At 34.8% G+C, this 15,255-nt stretch overlaps 2 protein-coding genes across 2 annotated transcripts in view; one reads left to right on the top strand and one right to left on the bottom strand.

Annotated features, from left to right (window-relative positions):
* The window catches only part of LOC128985984 (zinc finger protein 135-like), a 31,202-nt gene extending 24,406 nt beyond the window's left edge, over nt 1-6,796 (top strand). Inside the window, exons 10-11 of the mRNA XM_054406024.1 lie at nt 173-306; nt 2,110-6,796. Coding sequence (XP_054261999.1) covers nt 173-306; nt 2,110-2,307 — 332 coding nt within the window. The 3' untranslated portion in view covers nt 2,308-6,796. The remainder of the gene's footprint in view (nt 1-172; nt 307-2,109) is intronic.
* A 1,530-nt stretch (nt 6,797-8,326) lies between these two features.
* LOC128986652 (mevalonate kinase) lies at nt 8,327-13,190 on the bottom strand. Its single transcript, XM_054407125.1, has one exon. It carries the CDS (start codon nt 12,934-12,936, stop codon nt 11,626-11,628), a length of 1,311 nt encoding a protein of 436 aa, XP_054263100.1. The 5' UTR covers nt 12,937-13,190; the 3' UTR covers nt 8,327-11,625.
* Between the last annotated feature and the right edge of the window lie 2,065 nt (nt 13,191-15,255).

Genomic DNA, 15,255 nt, shown 5'->3' with positions numbered 1-15,255 from the left:
GTAACCCAGTAATTAGGCAGGTCTTAAGCAGATTCTCCATTGAGCATGAGTTAAAGAGTTACATATTTTTTTCTTTTATAAAATTAATTTCTACAATAATTGTATTGTATCTTTGTTTCAAATAGTTGCAGCTATTATTGTGAAATAAACATTATTCTTTAATTTGCTTCAGGTGAGAAGCCCCATTCTTGTGACGTTTGCGGTAAGCCGTTCCGTGTCAAGTCAGACATGAAACGACACCGAGCCACACATTCTGGCGAGAAGAAGCCGAGGGAACGGCCCAACCACAGTACAAATGCAGCTCAGGTAACTTTACCCTAAAATCTCTACTATTTTATTGAGCTTAAGTGGACAGATTTTGTGGAGAATAGGTCCACCACAAAATCCTTAAAAACCCTGGCTCAAAACTATCTTGACCAAAATAATGTCTTAAGTGTAAAAGTAAGATTTTTTAGCTACGAGTAGCCAACCTGGCTGTGCTTTGCTATGACTCCTGATACATGATTAGCCAAATTAACTAGGGTGGTCTGCCGTTACACGTTAGACGCATAAATGAGCGAAGCAATATTTAAAGATTGTCAATGGCTAAAGCAGCTAACATCCTACAATATGTTCCATTTCAATAGATTTACCGTTTGTTTGTCCGATATTATTTAAGTTCTAAAGAATGACAAATTTATCTGATAGTTCATTTATTTAGTTAAGAATAAGAATTGATAAAAGGTTATTAGACATGTGTATTTGACATTTCGTTTAAACAATCAAGTCTTGATTTTCACGTACACACGGTACTCTCATGTAAACAAAATCATTGACTGGTAGTTGGCGTAGCGCTTCATCACTAATGGTTATGTCAAAATAGAATGGGTCATTTGCCTTCAGCCAAATAAGTGCTTGCTGTAGTTTTTCACGTCGAACTTTGAAATCAATATGGCCAAATACGCCTTGACGTTGGACAATGATGACTTTTAAGTTTTCGGGCAGTGTAGGTAAGACAGATGCTATTTCATTAATATCTTGCTCAACATTAATGATGTTACCTTTGTAGTGAAACTGGCCATCCTGACCATTTGCTTGTACTTTGTAAATGCGCATAGTGGGATGTACTCGTGCAATCAACATTTGTTCTACAATCGTCAGGTCAGTTAATTCGTTCGGGACACTTGACACATCCATATTATTTAACGCCGTGAATTTAGTTGCATTTGAACGACAACGCGAACAAATCAGTGATTGGTTTGAAGCTGTTAGTTGTTGGCGATGACAGTTAATGCAAGTGTAAAATTTTAGTGCATCTAATTCATGTTGGAATTGATTAGCTATCTGCCTATCATTATCAGCTTCTTCCGCCACTGCTTCATCTGGTTCTTCTTTTTCACGACGCCACTCTCTTACAATATTTGCATTATTGGTGCGACGACCAATATTACGACGTGGCCTTTGAGGCATGCACAAAACAAATATAGCAAAACTGTTACTTCCATTGATAAACTGTTACATTCCAACTTTAACCTAGGATGAAAGTAAACATTGAAATGTAAACAAAACAGTTACAAACAATTAACATATGTTTATCTTATTTAAATGAAACGAGATAAACCCATATGTCATAAACCCAATACAATTTTTCTTTCAACTTACATTAAAATAACAAGCGAAATTACGTGACCCGTAAAATAAAATCCAGAAGGAAATTTGCAAATATTTTTTTACCAAAACATTGTGCTCAGTATTCTTTAGCTGTTGGCCAAATTTCGTATCAATTGGTCAAGCCATTACATTCTGATGCTCTTACAAAGAAGTTACAAAGTGAGGGAAAGTGAGCTTCGCTCAAAAAGATTCGGTCATGGGAAAGAACATTAACCTACAATTTTCTAATTTGTTCAATTATTGCATAACGAATGTTTGTAGGATTTCCTCGTCAATGCCAAGATCTCTTTATCTATTGAATAACATTTAGCAGCAAAGTTAGCGGTTTTTGTATCAAAGTGTGCTACGATTCAGTTTATCATCATCATCATCAGCCTTAGGCCTCTTGGTGAATCCTAGTTGCTGTAAAACAACAATTTCTTCTATTTCCTTTGGCCTCATGAAATGCATCTTTTGCAGCGTTTACTGGACGATCACTTACAACAGGAGTTATCAGATGTGGAAGCAGAGACGATTCTGCCAGACTGTAGTCCTCTGAATCTCAACGTCCGCAGCAATGACTCTGACGAGACTCTGGTGTACCGGGACTGCATGGAGAGAGAGACAGTGTTTTTATGGATACCCAACTCTCAGTCTACAATGATGTCTGATGAATAGCACCAGGAGAGCAAGCAACAGGAACAAGTATAAGTTGCTTTACTCAAAGCCTATGTCTCCTTGACAGACGTCCTGTGCTTTTACTCCCAGGCTAGTTAGTACTTTGGCTGTACTACGATGAAGGTGATTGACTTCTGTATAGTCAATCAATATTCCCTCTAAAGGAGCAATCCCAAAGTTGGATTAGGATGAAAGTATCTCTGAAAGTGTGGTGTAGGCTAAAATGTGGGATTTTTAGAAAGACTCAACTTTTATCAAATTTCATTGAGCTAAAACTCGTTGTGAAGGTGCAGTTGAGTCCCACTAATAGGAACCAAACCCTGTTCGGATCAACAAAAATTTATTTTTAGATTAGGATTTTTTTTGTTATAATTTTTTTTGTCCTAGGACGCTAGGCACAAGCCCCCACACTACTTCAGGCTAGACCTAGAGGTTGCAGCATTATCACTAGATCAAATCCATTGGTGATTTTTACGGGATTTGAACCCAGGACCTCAAGGACCAAAGTCCCACGCTCTAACCACTAGACAAACTCGCTCCCCCCAGTTTTTTGTTATGATGCCATCAATTGGTTTTATGAGATAAATTAAACAGATAAAGGTGAGAATTCAAGAAAAAAGATTATATATTCTACAAGACAGCTATTTAAATTGCACTGTTGTGTGACTTTGATAGAAGGTAAATTCCATAGAGCCCCCTTTTCTGCCTATACCTTAACCTACTTCAATCAAAATGTACATTATAGAGAAAGCAAGGGTAATGACAGAAAACAGGGCTAATGAGAGAAGCACGAATTTGTATCTCTTAATCTAATAGGAAGAATAAAAAAAATAATGCAAATAGTGGTTGGTCCAAATCTGAACAATTAATCTGGAGGCGGAGGCTTATGATTTGCTTAATTTCTGAAGGAAAATCATTCTATTACCCCACAGACTTCTCTTATTACCCCAAATGGGGTCTGTAATTTTATTATTTGCAAGTATTCTGAAGTTTGTGGAGTATCAAGAGAAACCTTAGACGAGCTTGAGAAATTGAGACAAGCTCAGGAGGAAAAAATTATTAGAAAATTTAAATTTGTTAAAAATTAAATACTAAGCTGCTGTCAAAATTTGTGTGGAAAATTACACAAATGAGGATTTCTTGAATGGTAAAAATATGCTAGAGTAATACATTTGTATTACACTTAGATTTTTTATATTTTTCTGTTATTAGTTATTACTCACTTTACCTATTAAAAAACTACACAATCATTACTGATTTCTGTTCAGAAATGTTAAAATTTTCTGTCTTAGTCCTGTATGGATTTTCTGGATGTTTACATAGTGGGATCTGGATTACTAGGACTGTGCTGTTTATGTAAAAGAAAGGAGATTGCAAAAATAAAAAATTCAATTTGGTACTCGTTTGATCACAAGTTTAGTGATAGGTATTTCTATTAGGTTTGGGAATAAGGGAGTCTAATACTATCAGCTGAGGGGAAACCAAATGGTAGTTCATCATTATCAGTATCTCGACTTGTATCTGTTTGAAATGTGAACACCTTTTTTCACCCTAGTCCTTTTTGATTGCAGACAAATTATCTTTTTGTAATACAGTTTACTAAATAATGACAAATATTGATGGTTATTCTATATCTGATTAAAATAAAATTATTCATTATTCAAAACTATTTATATTTAATGTGGTGGCTAATATACAGGGTGTTCAAAAAAGGTGGGGACGTATGATTCCTTGGGTCAAAATAAAGAGAAAATAAAAAAATCAAGTATAAAAAATCGCTTCGTTAACCAGATATCCACCATTTTGTATTTTTTTACGTAAACCTTTTATCTTCAAAGTTTTATTTAACTTTTTAATTCCCTATCAACACTACCCAGTTAAAAAAGATTGAATTATAAATTGCTGAAATATTATGATTTGTAGTTGTAAAATGGGGTAGAATAAGGCAGAACCTAGTCATGTTTGCCCCATTTTACAACTAAAAATTGTAATATTTTTCAGCTATTTCTTATTCAATCTTTTTGAAAATGGTATCGTCTGATAGGGAATTAAAAATGCTAAATAAAAGCGTTTTTGACATTCTTTCCTATTATCAGCCATTTTTGAGTAATTTAAGTTAAAAAATTTTAAATGGCAGCCATTTTGAAATTTTAAGTTGAATCAAAATGATTTTTTTTCTAACATGGGTCTCTTCTACCTTAACATACGTACCAAGTTTCATAAAGAACAGTTAAAAAATTTCGAAGATAAAAATGTTTATGCAAAAAATACAAAATTGTGCATATCTGGTAAACGAAGCAATTTTGAAAAAAAGGTTATTCTTGATATTCTCTTTATTTTGACCCAAGAAATAGCTACGTAAATTTTGTCCCCACCTTTTTTGAACACCCTGTATTGTGTCTCATAGAGGTTGTTAGTTTAAAAACAATATACCAGATGAACTGAACATCATACAAGCTTGAAATTCCACAGCTGCAACAACTGAAAAATGATATAATATTGCATTGTCATCCATTTGTAAGCTATGTTTAAAGTTTCAAGTCTCTAGCACATCGGGAAGTTGGTTTAATATCGATTGCAACATTTGTACCGAACAGACAAGAAAGCGAGCTAATAAAAACATTTTAGAAATACAAAGGATATGTATGTAATATCCACACCACTTTACTTATGAAACTTGTTATGGATGTTGATAGTTCTGAGACAAACTGATAAATAAAATTGATTAAATATGTGTATTACATCATCTATAAACATTGTTTTAATTTATTGCTTTATTAATAACCATGAAACGTGATTGATCCACTCAACTGGCTTTGACTGCCTTGAAAGCAATCCTAAGAGTATAGAGTTTCAAATTTGTAGCGTTTTTCATACGTCTGGTATATAATTCCAAAATAGAAAGCTCTCCATAGGACACCCTGAATTACCTAAATTTAAAACCATCTCACCTCATCTCAATTATGAGGTTTTAATGGATTCCCAATTCCCACATGATGCCTTGAGTTTGCTGTAGACAATGTTAAATTAATACTAAAACTCCCATACTCAAATCTTTGGGCTGATATGTTATTTTTTAACACAAAAACAAAGTACAATGCAATTTTTTAAATAAGAATTGTAAATTGTAATACTTTAATAACTCCTTTGTGCTATTTTGTTCCATTGTGTTGAGTAATTGGTAATTGGTGCAAAAAATTGGATTTTTAGTTTTTAAAGATGTATAGTATTGGATTAAAAGTGTTGTAAGGAAATAAGCTAACTTAGACTGAAATGTTTTACTAATATTTTAAGAGTTGTTTTTTGTTTTTATTGTTCTGTTATGTATGTATAGCTTTTAGTATTACAAAACCAAGATTTATCTATTTATTTTATTGTTCTTTTTAGTATCTGTTTTAGATCGATTTGTATTGCAAAACTATTTATGCTTTTAAACCTTGTTTCAAATAAAACCTGGTTATTGCCTTTCGAGAACAGTAGACTCACATATATATCCACAAGTGGATTAACCACAATCATAAAAATCTAAAATAAAAAATATACTACGCAAGTTAAATAATAAGTACGTTGTATGGTGACATCCAAGATATTTTGCGTGAGGTGGGCCTGTAGCTTGGTTTTTACTTCACTGACTACCGGGGAGTCGCTGAATACATCTAATAAGATAAGTTACATTTTGTGTGTTTTAATTTTTGTCATTACTAAGCTTATACATAGGCTCTCCAATTTTATTTTTTCAATTATGCTTCTGTGAAACAAAGCTCAAAAGATTCTACACTAAATTTAAAATGTATCACATTACTTAAATCGGTATTGAAGGTTAACTATGCATTCAAAGTCAATGTTAGTTATTCTCATTGCTTTTTTGGTTAGGTTTGCATCATCCATGATTTTGATTATCCACAATCCCTCAGCCGTAGTTATTGCGGATAATGGGGAGTCTACTGTACACATAATCTTTTAACATTTATTTTGATAGACGTCAGTCAATATGAGAAGGAGAAAAAATGTATGTATTAGTAGGCATTGTCCTTGTAGAAATATTAATTCCTCAATAGAATTTACTATAGATATATTGTGATTTGACTTAAATTATGTTGGAATTCATTGGTACAAAATTGTACTTATTTACATATTTATTGTAAACAACTCATGTAAAAATGTACAGAAATATTACTACAAATTAGAGCATGGTTTTTACTAAGCACATTAAGTAGGAAATTTAATTGTATGAAAATACAACCTAATGCTTTAATTAGGATTAATAAAAGATTGTAAATTAGTAGGTAAAATGTATTTGGCAAAGAAACCATTCTAAAGCTTTCCTATTTCCTCAATGTGTGGATTCTTTATATAAATATATCTTCTAAGGTTAATATACATAATAGTAGGAAGGTGTTTTAGCCTCCCCGTATGCCTGTATTGTATTATATTTTGTATTGTAAAAAATAAATAAAAACTGCAGTACAACTGCAGATATATAAATTAATTTTGTTTATTTGTTGTTTACAACCGTTGTTTATCCAAGACCATAAATATATTGATATTTTAAATCACAATTTTATTTACAATCTGTTCAGCTTTTTGAACATTTAGCAAATATGAGAACAATTTATAAAACGTTGGTCACTATCCAAAGACAGACCTAACTTTAAAATATTTGAAGGAAAAAATAACAATATAAAATTAAATCATTTAAACAAAGCAAGAGCTGAGGTCTAAAACACGAGTTATTTTTAGTTTGTACGTAGCGGTACAATCCAAGAGGTTTAAAGCCAGGTGATAAGGATGATTTTCAAGTTTTCTTTTTAGGTATTTTACACTAAATTTTGATATTTCTTCAACCATTGGAATTCCACAAACATATTCATTAGGTACCATAGATTTTTTATAATAAACCCCACGGATAGCAGTGTCCAGTTTTTGAGCCTCTCAAAGACTGTGATCCAATAAGAATATATTTTTTTTATTTTTTATATTACAGATAACAGTTGAAAAATATGCTTTTGTATACAATTATTCCCTTTCAGTTAGGCATTATTCAAAAGCTGGTTATGCAGAAAAAGCGTTATTTGACAGCATCACTATAACATAGCAGAAGTGAACATGCCAGTTCATCAATGGCCTCAATTAGGCCGTTTTTTTTAATTCTAAAACTGGCAAAACTTTAACACAGAAATGAAATGTCTACTTTAAATGGTAGTGCACTAGAACTCCAATTATATTAATCTCTTATAGAAAAATAAAACAAATCCAAAGTTATAATAATCCTTAAAGAAGGGAAACCGTGATCGTAGCAAAATCCAAAAACACACGGTTGTTTTTAACCGCCTCCCTTGGTCACAAAAACATTATTGTTTCCTCAGTCTTTTTGACATCATTATGGTCTTCTGCGATCATGGAAACAACGTAATCTTTTTCTGTGACTGTGGTAAAATCTTTAACAGTATCTTCCTCTGTCTTGCAGACATCATCTTTGTCTCCTGCGGTCATGGAAATCATAATCATCCTTCGAGATTGTGGGGAAAGCTTGGGAAACTTATGCAATGGCAATAGTTAAACCTCAGTTTGGCTCAGCCTATTTTCTGTAAAATATTCCAAATTTTGGTAAAAATCCCAGTATCTGAATTTGTTATCATCAAAATGTGTTAGGGTCCCAATTGATAAGGATATTTGGAGTAAACTTGTTTGTTTGTTTGGTGTCTATGGCTAAAGCTTGCAATAATTCCTGAAGGAGTTCCCATAAGAAATTTAGTTAAAAAGCTTAAATTCTGTTGTTACTTGATAATAATTATCATTAATTATTATTATCATTATAATTAATTATTAAGTGTTCATTGTATGATACTGGCTTAACTATTATAACACTTAAGTTTTGACTAATTATAATTTGCATATGTTAATTTGGACCAATTTTCAGATTAATAAAGATACAGTTAATAAACAAAGTAAAGTGTTGCAAAGCAAACAGAAATAATGTTACTAGGATTACAAGAAACAAGCCAACACATTTCTGAAACAACAAATTTATTTCTCTCAAGCATAGAAAAATAAAAACCTATAAAATTATTAACCAGCACCATAGATTAAATATTAAGTAGGCCTATCACTAATAATGGCCAATGTAAATATCTGAAATTGTAATAAAAGAAAAGTAAACTTACTGTCTCAGTATCAAATGCACTATAATGTTTTGTATACAGTATATTGAAAGGTACCGTAAAACCGGCTAGACCTGGACAGTGTAAAAGATTTCTAAATTCCTAACTAGGTATATATTTATAACATAAAAAAGTATAGGGCCTACAGATGATAAACTTTTAACATTATTAAAATATTGAAGAATTTTAAAAAAATTATCAGACCCTCTGAACTAGTATTTAAAATATTAGGCACTCGTTCTCACTTTAAAATTCATACACATTATAACTATTAATTATAGGCCTAATATTTGGAATTTTGGACCTAGTGTTCAAAATACAAATTTGTGAGAATGTTTAAACACTTTCCTCATACTCTTAGATTAGATTACAGCACACCAAGGCACATGACACATATATAGCCTATATAATATACATTGGCACGGCAGGTATTTTCAGACAAAGATGGGTAACCGACCAATGGTTGTTGAATGAATTAAATGACAGCTTTGCTTTGGTGCTGACTAAGGGCCCGTTCACACGAGGCCACTGGTGGCTGACACTGGTTGCCCGCCACAGCTTTAACATAATTTTAAATGGAGGCCTTCACACGCAGCCACTGCAGTTGTCCGCCAGGACACAGTGGCCGAGCAGTGTCTCCTTGGCAACCGCAGTGGCGGCAACTCCTCGTCACGTTAGGCATTGAATTAGATGGGAGCTTTCACACAAAGCAACCAGTGGCCGCTACCATGGATAAGCACGCAGCTACTATTTTGGATCAGTTCACGTTCAGACTGCAGAGACAAACGCACTGTGGTAGTTGTTGAGTGTTTTCATGTTGAATTGTTTGTTTGTGAAAATGAGTGATCAGAAGAAAAATAAAGAGGACGTTGCTGAAAAAGAAGACAAAAAGGAAGAAAAACAGAATAAGAGACTAAACAAAAATACCCCGCTGCAGCAAACCTGCAGACTAAGCGAATTTCAACTTGTCTGATTACATTATTACTAAAATATTTCCTTAAATAACACATATTTATTCCCTATTTAAATAACATTAGATTTAACGAGTGCTTGGTTGGCTGCTACGGGGAAGGTAAAAAGTGTTTTTTGACCATTCTTCAATAGTATAGGATGTAATAAATAAATTTGCCAAATTTTATCAACATATATCCATAAACAAGTAAACTACAACAGTTTTCATTTTCTCCATAAGAATAACATGGGAATTTGAAATTGCACTATTTTTTAATTTTCTCTGTGACCGTTAGGCATACAACAGCGCTTCAATATACTAAATTATTTCTTTTTTTAAGCTCTAAAAAACTATTTAAAAAGAAATTTTTTGTTTTTAGGGTCAAAAATGGGGAAAACCCATTTTTATCCCATAAAACCCCCCATAAACCCCTGTTCCCATGGTCCGATTATGCTGGATCGCGAACTCGTTGGAATAAACGTAGGTTTACACGTTTGTACCAAATTTAATCAAAATCGGACCATTTTTGCTCAAGATATCACGCTCACGGACACATATATATATAAATATAATATATATACTTATATATATATTTATATATATATATAAACCTTTATATATGAATTGAAAGGATGGTGTTTTTGGCCTCTAGGGACCTCAGAACAAAAAATTAAATCGGTCCCGGGTCCAGGTCTTACCATGAGTAGGCTACTACGGTAATAGCTTATTCCCTAGGCCTATATATATGGGAAATTCGCTAAAAGAGAAGACAAAGTGAATACTGAAGATCTAATTTGCAAAATTGAATAGTACCCGGGAATTTGGGACAGTACGCCTGTGTCTTCGCCTTCTTTTCTTTATCATAGATGCGAGAAGACGGAGATGTTCATTGTTCGACAGCATTTTCGCAACTACCATTGTTCAGTGGCTGTAGTGGAGTGGCTTGTCAGTTTCCTGTACCATCCGGTAACTGGTGGCGAACATAAGTGGCCTCGTGAAGCGCCCTAATTTAATGCCCCCACCGCAGTTGTGCGAAGAGACACAGCTCGGCCACTATGCCCTGACGGGCAACTGCAGTGGACGAGTCTGAAGGCCCCCATTTATAACAATGTTTTAAAAACTGTGGCAGCCACCTGTGAAAGGGCTCTAAGACTAGCTGGTTCTATGTAAAATCCAATGGTCAAGGAAAACTGTGTAGCCTATAGAACATAAATTGACAGCAAAGGGTATCTTAAGGTAAATAAATTGAAAGAGTAGCCTACTATAGGCTACAAAGTACAATATTATTGCATGTGTGAAACGGTTATGTTCATAATTAGGCTTACTGTATAATGTAAAATACATCTCTCTAAAATAGATCAAATTTATCTCACCATTCATATCAACTAAGCTGAGAGTAGATGTAGTAATCAATTTCTTTTTTTTATTTTTATAGTTCATCTAAATATGATTATTCAGTAAGTTAGGTACCAACATAATTGTGAAGCAATTAATTGTCATTGTCATATTATCTGAAACTCAGAGAGACAAATATTTGATTAAAATAACAACATAGAGGCTCGTCCAAACCGAAGCGGGAAAGTGGCGGGAGCGGGAAGGGGGCGAATGACCGGCGGGAACCAGCGGCAGCGATACGAGGCGGGAAAGAGGTAGCCCACACCGAAGCTGCAGGCAGCGGGAAGCGGGACGACATGAATCGTAATGTACAAGAAGAAGAAGCTTTGCTTTTGCTAGCAACAGCTGAAGATAAGATGAAGCTGCAAGACGGCGATCTGTTTAGGTTCATGAAATCAATCTAAATGGACATTTATTTGGCGAGTACCATACCCTTATGCCGGATCCAAAGAAAGACGAAAGGTGGTTTTATATTTATTTTAGGATGACCATCGCGTGTTTTGATGAACTGTTCAATGAACAACGCACTGGAATCATCCTCAGCCATCTTCTCAAACGTCTCGGCACCAAATAAGTCATGTACCCATGTGTTCCGCGGCGGTACGAGCGGGAAAATCCAACATGTTTCAAACCGGCGGGACGATCGAACAACGCTGCGGGACGGCGGGAGAGGTACCGCTCTAGTGTGGGTGCTCACATCTAACACCATGTGTTTTAAAAGCCCGCACGGGAACTCGTCTTGCCACCTTCCCGCTCCCGCCGCTTTCCCGCTTCGGTTTGGACGGGCCTTAATGCCAAAACATCAGACATTTAAGTTTCAACAGGACATCTTGGTTGTAGACTACTTAACTCCAATCTAACACCTTGGTCAGCAATACTGATTTCTGATACTTTGAACTCTTCACCAAGCTCATGTTTTAAGATATTAATTTCTTCTTTAGATAATTGAGTTGGCACTAAAGTAATTGCATTTCCCCCTCCCCCTGCACCGGTCAGTTTACTTGCCAATCCATGGTGACCACATACGCTCACAATGCGCTCCAAGCTCTCATGAGATACGCCCAGAGTTCTTAATAGTCCATGATTCAACTCCATGAGACTACCAAGAACTTTATACAATTCATCTCCTTTTTTAGGATCACTATAATTCAAACCGAGGTCTTCTAACGCCTTAAATGCTTCTCTTGCAATAACATCCATTGCTCCAAGTATGGCATCTACAGCAGCACAGTTTTCTTCCCTTAATTTTCTCACTTTTACAACAAGATTTGCTGTGTTCCTGGCTACACCAGTAGCTATGAGTAAAATAGAAATCTTTGGAACATTTTCTAAAAATCTAAATGTGAGACCTTCGTTTTCGCTATTTCCTTGACATGTCACAACTACTGATCCAAAAGTACTGGTTGTGTTGTCTATTCCCGATGGTCGTCCATGCATGATTTTCTCAATGCAAAACGCCCATTTATTTATAACCCTTAGTTCATTTACGGAAAATCCAGAATTTGTGTTGTTAGACTTAATGATGATATTATCCTGTACTTCTTCTGTAAAGTATATTGGCTTATTCATGTTACTTGTCTCCAGGCACTTTCGATAGTGTAGAATTGAGGCTGAGATTGCAACCGCAAAGGCTGCAGAGCTTCCAGTGCCAGCACCAACATCTAATTCAGAATTTACTTCCAATGAAAATGGTACCAATTTACAGCTTAAAGAATTACACATACCTCGAATAACATAGAGTATTCCTAGATAAGCAGCAATGGTTTTATCTGGAAGTGTACTCAAGTGCATCCCCATACATTGTAATTGGGTTTTCAATGAGTCAATATAGATTGCATGGTCAATTTCCTCAGGCCTTTGAATTGAAAATGATGATTCAGGTGGCTGAACAGGGCATTTATCCTTTACAGCAGCATTTAACTGAGTTATGTTCAAAGTAATTTCACTACCTATCTGAGGTAGCTTCAACAGTACTACTTCATCATTAAGACTGTTTATACTAACAGACAACCTTTTACTAATGGATGTAGATACTGCAGCCTTTTTGTACACTACACTATGTTCTCCAAACAAAATTACCTTACCAGGAGCAGAAACTGTAAAATGTATCCCACCATTCATATTAGCTGAGAGTAGACTAGAAGGTAGACCAAATTTTCTTTAGCTATATCTAACACACTATATTATATATGTTGGGATATTCACGAAGATGTCAAAACACAGGTTTATTGAAATACTGCATTTCAAGATAAGTCTTTCATTTAATCTAGTTTTAAATTACACTATTGTGAAGACCTTAAATTTACATAGGCCTACTACAAAACTGCTAGGTTAACTTTCCAGTCCACTGACAGAGAAAAATGATGAATTGACATCGGCCATGACATTTGAATTTAATTTGACAACAGCAGACAGCCACAGCAGACCCAGCAGACAGACCGAGCCGACCGAGCCGCTGGCTCTGCGGCTGCGCAGCTTTTGTCTTTGCAAGGTTGTCAGATCGAACAGTAACGAAGCGATGTTGCCGTTTTCTTTAGATTACAAGTAGAAAACTCGTATAAATGTGTATGAATCAATAATCTTTCATGTTCTTGGCACCGGAAAGTAATCATACTTTATGACAAAATAATCGTAAACATCGTCAAAATACGTGGTATCAACCATCTGACACATACTTTCTCACATTAAGTTAGCTTGAGAACAACATTTATCATGAATTAGCGGTGGGAGTATCTATGATATTAATTTTATAGGAAGAATATTATCACAAGTTGGAATAGTTTTACAAGTAGACTTTTCATCCCAATGTAAAATTTGAAGCTTATCGTTTTTCGTGACTAGTTCATGTTAGTGACACTGGGACACTAGTGCCGATGAAGTTTTGATTCTATTATTATTTTAGGGTTAATTTAATTATTTGTGCTTTATTGTTTGGCTGTATAAACAAGAAAGAAATTGTCAAAAGACCTTAGCGGTGCCAGGAAGAACCAACAATCAAATTGTCTTCAGCTGATCCATAAGAATGACAAATTTACTATGGGATTATGTGTTGGTTAGTCTATGGTTTTATCTATACTGATACCAACCAGGCATACTCGCCTACCCCCTACCCACTACTGAGTGTAAAACCCCACATTAGTGGTAAGGGGAGATGCTGGTGCTATGGATCGCAATATAATGGTTCAGTGGTGATTTTCCTCTACGTTTATATGTTTTTGTGCAGCGTTATGTGGAATAACGTTATTGACTTAGGATGTCTAGTCATCGAAAAAACATCTAATTGCTAACTATGGATACTACACGTAGAAAACTCATCCACTTATAAAATATGAATTCTGTTTTCATGCTCAGTTTGTGATTTTCTAGTTGCAGAAGTGTAAATTATTATTATTTATATACAGGGTGTATGTAAAGTCCCGCACGGGCTTAATATTTTCTAAACGACAACAGATAAATCAATAAGATTTGATACATCAACACCACACCTAAAAATCTACTTTTTCAAGGGAACTATCAATTTTCTGTCATCATATCATTGGGACGCCCCGCAAGGAGTCAGAAGGAAATCTTAAATAGAATCATAGTTTGGCATGTACATTAATATAAAGGTCTTTAGTAGCAGAATATAATGCCGCAAATTTGAACTCAAACGGACAACCGAGCCAATAATGACAGTTGTTCAAAGATTAATTTAATTTGCATTGCTATTATACGCTTACTCCTCAGGGGGCATGGCCCTCGGAATCGGAAGAAAATTGTTAACGTAAGCATAGGTCGATAGTCGATATGCACATAAATTAAAGGTCTTCACTAGTAGATTACAATGCCGTAAATTCAAGCTCAAAAGAACGCCTGAGTAAAAATGGCAGTCGTTCAAAGATTCAAAATGGCGTATTCAAGAAAACTTTGAACGGCCGCCATTTTGCGCAGGATCAACCTTTTGAAGTGTGGTTTGCGGCATTGTATTCTACTAAAAACGACCTTTCATATTATGTGAAAGCATATTGACCTATGCTCCTATTTAAGATTTCCTTCTGACTCCTTGCGGGACGTCCCCCATGATATGACAGAAAATTCATAGTTCCTTGAAAAAGTTGATTTTTAGGTGTGGTGTTGATGTACCAAATCTTATTGATTTATCTGTTGTCGTTTAGAGAATATTAATCCCGCGCGGGACTTTATATACACCCTGTATGGTACTGTACAATCATAGACTAACCGCTTCAGCTGATCCATAAAGATTATCAATTTACCAAGGAAGTATGTTTAATCTAGACTTCTCATCCCATTGTAAATTTTGAAGCACGTTTTTCGTGTCTAGTTCATGTACGTGACACAAAGGCGCTAGTGTCGATGAAACTTTGCTTCCATTATTTTAGGGTTAATTTCTTGATTTGTGCTTTACTGTTTGGTTATATAACTAGGGGACAAGTTATTGCT

The sequence above is a fragment of the Macrosteles quadrilineatus genome, unplaced genomic scaffold (assembly GCF_028750875.1).
Source record: "Macrosteles quadrilineatus isolate MER2022 unplaced genomic scaffold, UCM_ALF_1.0 Scaffold_2__2_contigs__length_208266976, whole genome shotgun sequence".
NCBI lineage: Eukaryota > Metazoa > Arthropoda > Insecta > Hemiptera > Cicadellidae > Macrosteles > Macrosteles quadrilineatus.
Note: the sequence above shows the minus strand (reverse complement) of the source record. Positions and strands in the feature narration are given on the sequence as shown.